Source organism: Trachurus trachurus (assembly GCF_905171665.1).
Source record: "Trachurus trachurus genome assembly, chromosome: 17".
Classification (NCBI taxonomy): Eukaryota; Metazoa; Chordata; class Actinopteri; order Carangiformes; family Carangidae; genus Trachurus; species Trachurus trachurus.
Genome location: NC_139900.1, coordinates 28,454,499 through 28,469,160, shown reverse-complemented (window position 1 = coordinate 28,469,160; position 14,662 = coordinate 28,454,499). Strand labels below are relative to the sequence as shown.

At 43.2% G+C, this 14,662-nt stretch overlaps 1 protein-coding gene across 1 annotated transcript in view; it reads left to right on the top strand.

The window, feature by feature from the left end:
- The window catches only part of LOC311000487 (activated CDC42 kinase 1-like), a 64,294-nt gene that overhangs the window by 11,590 nt on the left and 38,042 nt on the right, over positions 1-14,662 (top strand). Inside the window, exon 2 of the mRNA XM_083991213.1 lies at positions 10,547-10,769. Coding sequence (XP_083847339.1) covers positions 10,686-10,769 — 84 coding nt within the window. The 5' untranslated portion in view covers positions 10,547-10,685. The remainder of the gene's footprint in view (positions 1-10,546; positions 10,770-14,662) is intronic.

Here is a 14,662-nt window from a genome sequence, read left to right as displayed (position 1 = left end):
AGGCTTTAGATCACTCTCTTAAATCCCACCTGTTTATCCTGCAGGGAGCAGGGAAAGCCAACACCACACTCACACTCACGTGCCCCTTCAACACTTCCTAGAAAGACGACATGAGAGCCCAGGATTATATTGCATGCGGATCTGTCCATCTTTCACTCTGTCACATTCACATAAAAGCACGCATGTATTCTCTTTTTGTCTTGTCATCTCTCTCACACACACCTTTGTCCTCAGTGGACACATGCAGCATGCCTGTCCCGCTGCAGTTCAGCCGAAGCGGAAATCTTTCTGGGAAAGGGGTGATGAGAGGGGATTTGTTGAGGATAATATTGCTCCTGACAGCTCTGTATGAATTATTGTGCGTTCAACAGTAAATGGAAGTCATTAGGATGTTTGAGTTGGTGCCCAACCCTGATTGAGTCCAGCCAAGCCTGCTGGGTGAGGGACGGGCTTTCACTCATCACGCTTTTCATTTACAGTGTTGAACTTTGTGCTCTGAAGCTATACATGCTCTTCTTTGCTCTTGATTAAAAAGTCTTACACATGATTAAACAAGTAGTTCAAAGGCAAAGTAATTTAAACCTAATCTTAATATATGCCCAGTTGAGCTCTGGTATGATAGTTATGATAGAAGTAAAAAAAAAAAAAAAAAAAAATTAGATCTTGGTTTCTATTTTCTGATTACTATTGCTCCATGCTGCACATTTTTATTATTACTGTTTTCAGCACTTTATGGCCTCACAACATAGAAATGACAGAAAATAAGTTAGGAGAGATGGAGGAAAACATTATTGGTTCATGATTGATGCCTTCACTCTTAAAGCATGGACACACTGTCTTAATTCAATTGTTGATCGTAGATACATACCAGGAAATGACGGAGTAAAGAGAGATGAGAACGACATGAATGAAAAGTCTTTCAGATTTGAACCTGATTTGAACCTTGATAAGGCCGTCAGGACACAACACAAAAACAAGAGGAACATGGGCACCAACTAAAGATTAAAGTTTCTCACATGGGTACAAAATTACACAGTTTTATTCATCTATCTTTGTCTGTCATTTTATTTACATTTTTTAAAAATGTTGTATTTTTTCTATTGTATTATACAATATATCTGTGGACTGTAACTAACTCACTTGGTTATACTTGAGAGTGGGGGCTTGTTATTGATCAGTGAGTAAATTTACACCAGAAAAATACATAATTTACTTTTCTCAATCTTTAAGATTTACAGTTTTCTCTCATTTTTCTTTAGAGCAGAAGTAAGTGATATATTTGTGTTAATATAAGTCTTTAGGGGTGTAACGGTACACAAAAGTCACGGTTCGGTACGTACCTCGGTTCAGGGGTCACGGTTCGGTACGGTTTCGGTACAACAGACACTAATTGAATGTAAAACTAAAATCTGTCTTGTGTTATAAAAGTTAAAAGAAAAAAGAATACAAAATAAAACAAGTGCATTAGGAGTGTTATAATGCCATTCATTAAAGCAGAAGTGAGTGATCCGGTCGTTTTCGCTAATGCTGCGTTCCAGGCAGGCTTTTGAAATCATAAATTACAGCTTCAAGTCACAACTTACGACTTTGTAGCGTTCCAGGCAACCCACTCGTGTTTTTCCGACCTGTTTTACCGGTGAAAGTCACTATAACGGCCACTCGTAACTTTCGACCCGTGAAATCGTACCAGTACGTCTTTTTGTACAGTCTATGTACCAGATCGAACTGGTACGACTTCACAGGTCGGAAAAAAACGAGTTTCCTTGAACGCACCATAACAGTCCTCGTCCCTACGTCGCCACATTCACGGCGTCCCTTGGCTGCACACACAGCCCTGCATGCCGTTCTCTCTCCTCATTGGATAAAAACTGTAGGATACGATAAATGTTTTCTCCTCGACTCAGAGCAGAGCAGAGGGAATGACAGACCCGTGATTCAGACCAAACACTCTATGTAAGTGATTGCTGTCGGAAGATATAGGCTAACTATTTAAGACTTATATTAACACAAATATATCACTTACTTCTGCTTTAATTCTAGAGGAAAAAAAACGTGCACTTGACAACTGGCAACTATTATTCGAATTATTAAATTATTATTATTAAAAAAATATTATTAAAAAAACAAAACAATAAACTGACATCAATGTTGGTTTACACAGTTAAATTAGACTAGCAGTTACTTTGGTGATGTTTCTGGTCCTGCCTGTGTTCATAAAACATATTAGGCAGCTACACGCACATCCCCCAAAAAACTGAAGACTAGGTGCTGGACCACCAAGAAAGACACAGGTAAGGAAAAAAGGAGACCGCACACTAGTTAAAAGCTCCCGTGACAGTTTAATGTCACTCACACGTTTCGGGCGTCAGCCCTTCATCAGACAAAATGTGTCTGATTATATATAGTGTGCGGTCTCCTTTTCTCCTCACCTGTCTGTGTTCATGTCAAGAGGCTTAAAAGCTGCGGGATAAGTTGTTGCACACAACTAGTCTTTTTACTTGCACCAGTGATTGACATATCGGGTTGAACATGCGCTACGTGTTTGATGCGTTTCTAGCGACGCAGCGCGCATCCGTGAAACATCGCCGACGGACTTTGTCCGGTGGACCAGTCGCGAGCATGGATGTATTATGGTCGCGAGCCGCCGCCGCCGCCGCCGTTTGTTTCATTGAGAAGCCACAGTGACATGAATGAAGCAGACAGCTCTCCTCCTCTAACTTCACTCTCTCATCACTTCTCTTCTTCGTCTGCTATGACGGCTGCAGGCAGCTTCGAGGCTCATTACCGCCACCTGGATTCGAGTGAGGACTCGACTTTTTTTTTTCTTTTTTTTTTAAATATTCATTCAGACGTATTCGTCGTGTGACTGTGTGCACCGAACCGTGACCCCCGTACCGTGACGGCACGGGACGAATACATATACCGTTACACCCCTACAAGTCTTAAATAGTTATATCTTCCGACAGCAATCACTTACATAGAGTGTTTGGACCGAAACACGGGTCTGTCAGTCACTCTGCTCTGCTCTGAGCCGAGGAGAAAACTTTTCTCGTATCCTACAGTTTTTATCCAATGAGGAGAGAGAACGGCATGCAGGGCTGTGTGTGCAGCCAAGGGACACCGTGAATGTGGTGACGTAGGGACGAGGACTGTTATGGTGCGTTCAAGGCAGCCCGTAACTCGTGTTTTTCCGACCTGTGAAGTCGTACCAGTTCGATCTGGTACGAGTTCACGGGTCAGAAGTTACGAGTGGCCGTTGTAGTGACTTTCACAGGTAAAACAGGTCGGAAAAACACGAGTGGGTTGCCTGGAACGCTACAAAGTCGTAAGTTGTGACTTGAAGCTGTAATTTACGGTTTCAAAAGCCTGCCTGGAACGCAGCATTAGCCAAAACGACCGGATCGCTTACTTCTGCTTTAATATCATTATAAATTAATAATAAATAAAAATATTTTGCTTTGCTATTGATGGAATGTGATTTGTTGTCAGCATGGGCCCTTCAGTGTTGTATATTTTCTGACTATTTCTGCCATTTAAAGCAGAAGTAAGCGATCCGGTCGTTTTGGCTAACTTCGTTAGTTAGTCATGGATCTATTGGTCCTCGTCCCTACGTCACCACATTCACGCGCATCCCTTGGCTGCACACACAGCCCTTCATGCCGTTCTCTCTCCTCATTGGATAAAGCTTGTAGGATACGAGGAAGTATACAAGACGTTTTCTCCTCGGCTTACAGCAGAGCAGAGTGACTGACAGACCCGTGTTTCAGACCAAACACTCTATGTAAGTGATTGCTGTCGGAAGATAGAACTATTTAAGACTTATAATACACAAATGACGATGGGGCGGCAGTGGCTCAGGTGGTAGAGCGGGTCGTCCAATGATCAGAGGGTTGGTGGTTCGAATCCCGCTCTGTCCGCGGTTGCTGCCGTAGTGTCCTTGGGCAAGACACCTTACCCACCTTGCTCCTGATGGGTCGTGGTCAGCGCCTTGCATGGCAGCTTCCGCCATCAGTGTGTGAATGTGTGTGTGAATGGGTGAATGTGATGTACTGTAAAGCGCTTTGGGTATCGTTCAGGTATAGTAAAAGCGCTATATAAATACAGACCATTTACCATTTACAAATATTCCGCTTACTTCTGCTTTAATGACTCAGAATTATGAACATTATTGATGGTGAAAAATACATTAGGGCAGCAATGATGAGGAGTTGTAATAATAAATTACACATTGAATCATTGTGACTTTATCAAGAAATATGAAAAATGCTTATGATTTTATATTGGTCAGGGTGATGTCCTGGATTATTTTTGGATTATCTGGCCAACCTTATTTTAGAATGATGAGTGTAGAAACAGCAAATTTTGCTGGAATGATGTTGAATGAAAATATCTAAACAACTGCAACATCATATTGAACTTGAAAATCTTATCAATATTTTTCAGTCTGGGTTAAAGCTTTAGAGAGAAAAGAGTTTTAATTTTGTCTGTGGATCAACACTGACTGTTAAAACTGTTACAGATAAAAATACAAGCAGGAGAAAGAAGCCACTGTATGGTTTCTCCACCGTCCACACCCTGACCACAGCTACGTCAGCCTCCTCACTGGCCGATGACGTTTTCACTATGTCAACATTTTGTCTGGAGCACTGACCTCAGCACAGTAGCAGAGTCACTGGTCAGTCTTAACGTCTCCTTTCACACGGTCGAGCACTGAATCATCTGGCAGCATGTCTGATCTGGAGTGGTTCACCTTCAGGTGAAGTCATCGCCTAAATAAGCAAGATCTGATCTCTGACCAGAAGTTGTGTGTGGGTGTTGGTGACCATGACCTATAAGAAGAAATATGCCTTTCATATAGCTGCTTTCTCACTGTAGTGGGCCCCGATTGGTTGTTAATAAGATTAACATCAGGTCTGTAAGGTCATTTTAAGTTTAACTACAGTATATCTCAAGAAAGAGCCCTTTAATGCATACAACTTTATATTTAAATATTGATGCTAAGTTGTTATTAGAACAGTTAGTCTTTCCTGTGCTACATTTGGCAAAGCAGATTCTGTGAACAAAGTGGTAGTGTGGCAGGACTTGGCTTGTGTTGACATGGGTTATGAGTTGTAGACTAGAGGGTTAGGACTATAGGAGTTTATCTAAACAGTTGTGTAGTTTCCTCTTCTGACAGTTGTAGCTGTTTGTTTGCTCTATTCTACCACTATCTATTATTTAGAGCAGCAGCTGCTGATATTCATCTCAGTCAATCAGACGATTGTTTATTATTCAGGTTTCAAACATGAAACATACTTCAGACTTTTATACAAATCTGTTTGTGTGTCTCTATGTTCATCATCATTCATCACCAATCACTTTTCATACAAGCTGTTTAGCACACATTGTTTTACAGAATAAAAGCAATAATTCTGGACTATACTAAAGTGCTATTCTAAAGAGCTGTATACTGTATACAGACTATTTTTTCATGTAAAGTGGAACTAATAAACACATTTGCATTAAAAAGATGACAAAAAATGACATGAAACAATTTATGTTCTGTGTGACGATGATATTCTTCATTCTTGTAATTAAATATTTAGCTCTTCCATTGATTGCTTTAGCAGGGTGTATTCTTTTCAGCTGTTGTAGCTGCGGTTGTCATGGCAAATTATATCCCAATATTACAATATTTTGACAGTTTCAACAAATCACAGTCTATGAAATTCTGCTGATCTCAGCATTTGTTCTTTTGGAAATTGAAAACTTGTGGATCAGTAGATGAAGAAATCACTTAGTACCTCAATTAAAAAAAACAAAAAACACTTGCTCTTTTGTTGCCCATTGATCAATATCAATATTAACAATGTTTAACATATAAAATATATGTTAACAATATTTTCAGTGTGATTAAGGATTTATTAAGAAAGTGTAATAATTTCCACGGAGCCATGACACACAGAAAGATACAGTACACCGAAGCACTTGTGCTGTGCTGTCTGGTTACTACCGTGATTATATTTCCACCCTGTGAGCCTCACATCAGTAGTAGACATCAGGGATTTCATCCAGCTCCTGTTCAATAGCTTAAGCACTACCTCCAGAGTCTACCCACCAATAGTCGTAAAGAGACGGGAGAGACCCGGGAGTCAGTCCTTCTAGTCTTTAAGGCCTCTAAGCGGCCTCTTAAAGGGACGCTTCCAACCGCCTGTGGCGTTCCGGCTGGGAACGCTGTGCTGTTCCACCCACAGCCTGTCTGCTCTGTCTCTCCAGGCGCTCCATCACGGGGATCGAGAAGGCGTTTACATGTTTTAACAGGCTCAACTTTACCTCCCCCCTGACACAAGGTGGTTGACGACACTGCTGGGGTCAAAGGTCACAGCCCCAGCATTTGGTTATTAAAGGGTTTTTCCAGGTTTCTGGGGGAGAATTTGTGAAATGTGGCCTGTAATGGAGGCAGAGAGGTCAGAGGTGAAGGTGTGGTGCTTTTAAAGTAACCAATATCTGTGGGAGAGTTTCAGCAAAGGTTTGTTGTAATGTAAGGAAATAATTATTATTATTACAATAAACATAATAATTTCAAGAAATATAAACCACAAGATAAGTAATGCAATGAGAAATAATTTATCTGATGAAATTAATATGAAATAAAATGTGGGTATGATTAGAGAAATTCAAAATTTTAAAATAGTGCTGAAAGCACAAGATGGAGCCGCTGAAACCAGTTTCCTCTGGAGGCTCAGGTTTAGGGTGACGTGCTCTCATCCAGGAGAATGAAGCAGCCAGTTTTCTGTCCAGCTAGTAGGATTCCCTGGACCAGAACATGGAGGAATGTCAACAGACTTCATCTGATAACAAGAAGCACTTTTCTTCACAACTACATGTGTATATTCACACCATGCTGCCTGTACACCATAGCTCAGCCCCGCTCCATTTATCTGAGGCCATGATAGGCCAACAAGTCCCTTCTGTGTCCTCCCGTGTCTCCCCTGCTGCTCCCCTTGTGTACATTGCTGAGCTTTGCTCTTTCCTACAGCAGTGTTGGATTGTGTACATTGTAGTTGATTGTTTATCTGTAACAGTTTTGAAATCATTTGTAATTTTGCTCGGTGTATTAATTTTTACTTTAATATCTCATTAGAAAACGAGGACCCTCAGATAATTTGTATATTGTTTTACATCAGATGCTCTTTTCGTGGTGACAGCCCCTTCACACGTTCAGCATGCGTTGAGTGAATATGAAAAGGATGCTCAGCTGCAGTGTTACTGGATGTGTATCAAACAAAGTCATTCACACTATGTGTGTGGAGTGAGTGACAGCTCTCATTGGCAGAGTGGCTGAGAGTCCAATCTGATGAGTCCATGTGTCATTAATTATATCGTTTACATAGGGACAGAAATAATGGACACGTAAAACAAAGTCATATCTATAAACAGACAGAGAAAAAGTCAGGTCAGCCTTGCTTATTTATGGGAGAGGGAATTAGACTATAATTGCTCCAAACTTATGCAGTACACGTATAAACAGCGTTTGGTGCTGTGGTCTCTCTGTTGCTGTGCGTTGTGTCCGGATGCATGCACAATGTTTCATTTCTGTAAGGCTGTTTGTTCTTCTATGTGTGTGCAGACATGCGTGCATGTTTTTGTTTTTCCTTTTTTGCAATGCAAGATTGCGTGCGGCTCGCATGTGTGACAGCCGGCCTCCAGAAGAGCAGATTCAACAACAGAGCAGAGGAGAGGCGGAGGAACGAGAGCCAAAAGCGAATGTTGCTCAGCGGGCTGCGAATAACTGGCCTGAGGACATCAACAGGACTGGAATGGACTCAGAGAGAGAGAGGGAGAGAGGGAGAGGTGGGGGTGGAGTGAGGTAGTGGAGGACAGGGAGAATGACAAGAGAGAGAAGAAAAGAAAGCAAGTGTTTCGGGTGGGAAAGATAAAGAGCGCTGGAATAGAAGGTGCATCAGTCAGTGAGCGGTGTCTGCTGCTGTCACTCATTTTATTTAACCAGGTAAAGCTTATTGAGATGTAGAATCTCTTTTTCAAAAGTGACCTGGCCAAAATCACAACTAGAAAATTTCCTCTGGGGAAATTTTGAATGGGCCACGGGGCTACTGCCGGTTGTGCCATCTCTGTCAACATGGGAATCAAACCCACGATCTTAAGGTCAAGACAGAGCTGATCAGACAGACACGTGATCATCTTTCTATAAGCACTGATATGGAGGAGCTGTAATCACATTAGGTTACCTGTGTGTGTGTGTGTGTGTGTGTGTGTGTGTGTGTGTGTGTGTGTGTGTGTGTGTGTGTGTGTAATCACATGAAGTTACCTGTGTGTGTTAGAGTGTGGGAGAGGAGTGCGCGCTTCCGCGCGCATTTGTATGTTACCTGTGTGTTTTGATGTGTGTCTGTAACTGTAATCACATGAAGCTGGCTCTAGAGTCTGTGTGTGTGTGTGTGTGTGTGACTGACTTGACACATAGTTAGTTAGTAGCTGCATCCTGTGTCAGTCTGATTTAGCTGTGTCTGTGTTTATAAACATTTAAACGAGCGCCAGGTGGATTGTTTATGAAGTTAACGAGCTCTGGCCTGAGGATCACAGAGGTTACCACGGCGATAGGGGCCCCCGCAGGCTAACAGGTACTGTTAGACATTCATCAACATGGAAATCCAGGTTCTTATAGGATGAGACCAGCTCAATGGCTGTACCTGGACAGGTTAAAACGGGAAGACTTTTTGACTGCATGGTAGCCTGAAAACACCATGACCTTCGTCTTCTCAGTGTTGAAAACCAGCTAGCTCTGCTCAGTGGTGGAGCTGCTGCTGCTGCTGCTTAGACTGCAATGGTGTTAGTCACAGTACAACATGGAAACGACCAGGAGGTAGTGACACACACACACACACACACACACACACAGTCACACACAATTCTTTTATTCTATTTTCCCCTCCATCCAGATGTCCACCCAGCATGGATCCAGATGGCCTCCATACCCTCCCTATGTGGAGAGGTGCTTTTGACGCACACACACACACACACACACACACACACTGACACAAAAACACTCAAAGCAGCATGGCGGTGTTTTTCTCCCTCTCAGAGGGAAGATTAACTCTTCTCATTAGGGCTCCGCCGCCTCCCCCCTCCCTCCCCTGTCGGCCTGCATCTCTGTCATTGGCTGCTTCTGTCAGGACCACTGCTGACTGGAACGCCATGACTACAGGACACAGGAGAGCGGGGAGGAGGAGGTGGGATGGGTTGATGTTGCCACGGTAATAGAGGAGGCGATCACTCACCAAATCATTGAGCCGGGGCTGAAATGGAAAAAAAAAAAAAAAAAAATGTAGTAGGGGGTAGGTGGAAAGCGGGTTAGAGGGTGAGGGACTGAAAAGAAAGGAGGAGGGGAAAAACAATAACAACAACAGCAGCGAGGGATTAGGCATCGACTGAGCAATCAGGAAGTCCATTTAGGACAATGCAGCGTTAAAAATCCTCCTAGAATTCAGTTGGCGATCGTCAGAGCTGAGCTGCCCGTCCAATTGGACAGCTGCTCAAGATCTGTGCGGGGAAAAAATAGAAGCACACACAAAGGAAGGATGAAATAAAAGAGGGTGAAAGATGAAAAGCAGCTGCTGGAAGATCTCTCCCCTTCTCCGCTGTGATATTTCACTCCTAGCGATAAGGTGAGAGGAGGTAAGCCGGTCCAAGTGATGCCTGGGGCACAGAAATAGAAACAGAGGGGGAGAGGGAGAGAGAGAGAGAGAGGGGGGCATCGCTAGATATGAAGAGCATGCGTCAGCACTAAGGCAGGGCGATCAAGAGCAGCCAGAGAGCGAGGCAGCAAGACAGTTAGAGCAGAGATGAGCGAGGGAGCGCGACTCGCGAGGGAGAGATTGAGGGTAGAGGTCATGATCGCGGCATGAGATGGGGAGACAGAAATAGAGCCGGCTGGATTTGTCACCTCCAGTGCCACACCTTGGCTGCACCATCCCAGCTCTCCATCCTGACTGCAGCAGCTCCACTGAGGGGATTTCCTCGCCTTTAGGGACAATAACCATCAATACATTCATTTGGAATAATCCTTTTTGCACCTATGGTGGACGATTTGATTCAGCAATGTGCGAAGAACAAACTGCCCTCTTAAAAAAAGTGGATTGTCGGCTGTTTTTTTCTATTGAGGAGGAAGACTCCCCACCTGCACACAACAATGCAATAATAGAGATCTTCATTCTGCCTCAAGAATTATCGTCAGCAGCAGTTTGCCAGAGGAGTTGATTTCTAAAATCAGATGATCGATTAGCACCTGTGTTTTTTATGGACAGGCCGGTCAGTGAACGCAGCCCCGTTGCTGTGTGAAAATGAGGAATTCATTGTTGTCCAGCCATTTTCATTGACTGCTGACTCAACCTAAATGAGGAGGACAATGGACGTGGGAGTGCTGGAGGACTACAGCACCAGAACTGTTGCTGTTGAATGATTAGAAATGTTGTGCCCAAACTGTCTGAAATAATGCAACAGTGTGCTGTGACTGACATGCAGAATACTGTACTTGTCTTCCTGATGACAGCGTGGAGCTCCGGGCAGGCTGACTGACCGACTGACTGACTAAGTGCGTGGGTTGCTCACTGACTGTGGAGCTGTGGCTATCTGAGGACTTTGAGGACACGTAGCCCCGGGGCGGACACCGGCCGGGTGGCGGAGCCCCCATGATGGGGGAGACGGCAGAATACCAGAGGCTGCAAGAGACGTCAGAACCTGACTACCAGTGCCTGCCCAGCGATGACGAAGAGGTAGACCTCTACACTCCCCTTGATTATTCAGACGTAGGGATCCTGCCACACTGCTTTAAACAAACACCGGTGACACATAAACAATGAGCAGCAGCTATTATGAATACTGTCAAAGGAAAATGAAAGGGTGTGAGATGACATGAGGATACAGTATGTTTGTTTTTTCTCTTTCATATAATGTGTAGGTGTGTATCTTGTCACAGCAGCTTGATTGATGACATTGCACCTTTGTGACAGTTTGCATGCAGGTGTGATTTGGATGCATGTTTATGTCATTACTCGAAAGAAGAAAGGAACAGGCAGCTGTTTTCTCATGACATCACTTTAGGCTACCTCTCAGTCGACCTCGTATTTTAATGATGTTTTTAAAGCTGTACAGAAAAGAAAAAGAATTTGAGCCCACTATGTGGGTCTTAACATTAGTGTAATAACTCATCTATCAGACGATGTAGCCTAGCCCAAACTTTGTGCAAAATTCTATTTTTGATTAAATCCGGGATGAAAGTGTGGTATTTTTTTTATCGCATTGGATAATGCAGGCGCACGGATTATACGTCAGCCTGCTCACAATTCGTCAGCCACTGATATTGGATCCGTTATCCGTCAATCAAACTGAGACACACACACACACAGCGAGCTCGGTCTCGCCCCAAGCTTTGAATATCCCGCCCGCTCGATAAAGACCAATCAAATTCGTTTTCCTTACTCAGGTAAACTTGTGCGGCAAACGGCCATTTCTGTTCACCTTTAAAGTCAGTGTGCATGATAATAGTGGAGAAATGGTTATAGGCCTATGTGACTGACTGAGCTGTATTTTCAGAGTCTTTCTCACTGCAGACATTTTAAGGGGCTACGCCAACATTTTTTTTTTTCGTGTCTTGCCTCACTCCCGACCGATGACCAGCAGATAGACACCATCCTTTCGACTCTGCGTGCAGTAACAAGGGAGATACGGGCAGAGCTGGCGCACCGCTAATTAGCTTAGCTCAAACGCTGGAAGTGTATAGGTAGTGTTAGCCTGCCTCGTACCCGAGCTGAAATCAGCAGTCAGAAGCTGATTTCATTTTAGGTCTAAACTCTGTAAATATATATAAATAAATAAATAATATATTTCAAACATTTTTAGGCGAGAAAGTAGCCGTTTAGATCAGCAGTGTGTCGTTAATTTGTCTAAATACCAGCTGTTTACAATTTTGTTAGGACGAATTTGGCGCTACTCAAGCTAGCTGTTGTGACTAACGCACTTCTGGTTACTTTCACAAAATAAAACACGTTGCCCTTTACATACAGAAAACCATGACGATAGAATTTGTGCTTTTACTTTGAAATAGGAAGCTAACCTACCCTCGATGTAGCTAGCTTGAACCAAAATAAACCGTCTTTGCTTGAACCCTCCGTTTTGACCATTTGACCGCTAAAGATGCCTTACCGGAGAGTTTTGTCAGCTCTGAGACGTTTAGAGTTGCTGAAGAGTTTCTCTGATGACTTTAGGTGGAGGCAGGCTAACACTACCTATACACTTCCAGTGTTTGAGCTAAGCTAATTAGCGGTGCGCCAGCTCTGCCCGTATCTCCCTTGTTACTGCACGCACAGTCGAAAGGATGGTGTCTATTTGCTTGTCATGGACTCGGGAGTGAGGCAAGACACGAAAAAAAAGAGTTGGCGTATCCCTTTAAGATGAATCACAGGTGCAAAAAATCCAAAGTAGTGACTGCTGAATTTAGCGGTTTCAGTTTCAGCCTCGCTGCCACCCTGTCATGACCTGTACAACCACAGGGGTACAGCACGTCAAACGTCAGTGGATTATGTGAATCTAGCTCCATATCATAGATCTGAGTGCTCCTTCACTGCTCACACACAAGCAGCTCTTTTACACTGACATGTCACCAACACCGTCCTCACCCACCACCACAAACCCATCCACGCCCGACACACACACAAGGCCAGGCCCTGTGTGTGCCGAGTTACTGAGTACAGAACCATGAGGTCATTGATGAAGTGCTGCAGAATGAGCACGGTGACAGGCAGAATATGACATTTTATACCCTCCCACCTCTTCCGCAAACCCCCACATCCTTTTTTGCGAGTCCTGTGATGTACTGACAAGGCCTGCTCTTTCTTTGGGGTTGGATGAGGCCAGCAGTGCCATGGCCTCTGTGATGTTTTAGCCTCTTTAAAAGATAAAAGACTGAAACTGTAAAACTCGGATCACGCCGTATACAGTCGGACAGTGGAGCCTGTCTTTTGCCTTTTCTGCTTTTGCTTTTTTGATATCAACATCGTTGAAAGAATGTGTGCAAACTCATGGGAAACAGAGTTAGAGTGATGTAAGTGTTTTGTCTGATATGAACGACGTGTTGCACTTACATCAGTTATCAGGAAGTAATGTTGCGTGCAGAGTTCCTGTACTTGCAGAAACGTCAAACTAGGTTTGAGGCCATTTAGTTTAAGATGATGGACACATTTGATAAATCTACAACAGAAGTATCTCATGTGATTCATGCAGTAATGATGATTTGTTTAGACTTTCTGTTTCAGTTTTAGACTTCTTTTTGGTGCCAACCAAAATGTGGGTTAGGGTTAGCTGGCTCTGAATACTTACCTGAACTCTGGTTTCATTCAGTATCTCCTCAGTTTTATACTTTGAAGTCTTATACTGTTCTCTTTGTTGTTGTTTTTTGCTAAACCTAAATCACCAGTACCAAAACTCTGTATGAGCACTACTTTCAAACAGCTCTCAGTCAGTGTGCGCTGTGATAGACTCCAGTCCTTTGTCGACCGCATGGGGTAAGCGGGTATAGAAAATGCGATGGCTGGATGAATGTGTTGATCTGTGCAACAGTTTTAATGTCATGAATGTGGAGTCTGTGTGTTTAGGGTCTGTGTGCTAGATCAGCAGAGTTAAGCCGGTGCACGCTGCAGCTGTCCTGGTTGTTGGCGGCTGATTCAGATCAGTCTCTTTCTACAGCAGCAGCTTTGTGCTGAATACAGCGGTTTTCTAGTCTTGACACACACACAACCCCTAACACACTGCATTCAGCCACCCCATCTCCATCAGGAATCCAGAGAGAAAGAGATGTAAGAAGCTGGACCGAGAGACAGCAAAGTCAGCTGTTCCTGCTAACTGTTTTATTCTTAAAGCTGATCTCTCCTGCTGTGCTGTTCCCCTATATGGTGCATGAGGAGATTAGTGAGCTGGCTCGCTACTATAAGTTCAACCACTACAGCTCTCTGAGACTGCTGCATTGGTTTAGTCCTGACCTGGAGGGCTGTTGAGCATCTGCAATTTTTTTTGCAATAGTACAGTAGATGTGGAAATAACAACGATTATTATTGATTTATGAATTTTTGCACTGCAGGAGATGCACTTTTAATTTCGTTGTTGTGGAAATGACAATGACAATAAACGTATCTATCTAATCTGTTGATTATTTAAACAATTAATCGAGTTGTTTGGTCAATAAAGTGTTAAAAAATGTTGAAAAATGTCAATCAGTGTTTCCCAAACCACAACGTCCTCAAATGTCTTGTTTTGTCCACAAACCAAATAGGTATTCACTCAGTTTATTGACATAAAGGAACAAAGAAACCAGAATATTCACATTTAAGAAGCTGAAATCAGAGAATTTTGACTTTTTTTCGTAAAAAAAACTACTCAAACCGATTATTCGATTATCAATAATCGATTATTGTTCGATTAATTGTTGCAGCTCTATTCTCCATTTATCTTGATGTAGCACATGTTGTAGCGCATGTTGTCTGTGATTTTTGGTTCACACACTCAACTGTCTGTAGGTCAATCCTGACGTTTGACCGACATTTTTTGCTAACACCCTCCTTTCCCCTCTTTAACCAGCTTTAGGGGATCAGAGCAGCGATGGCTTAGGATGGGT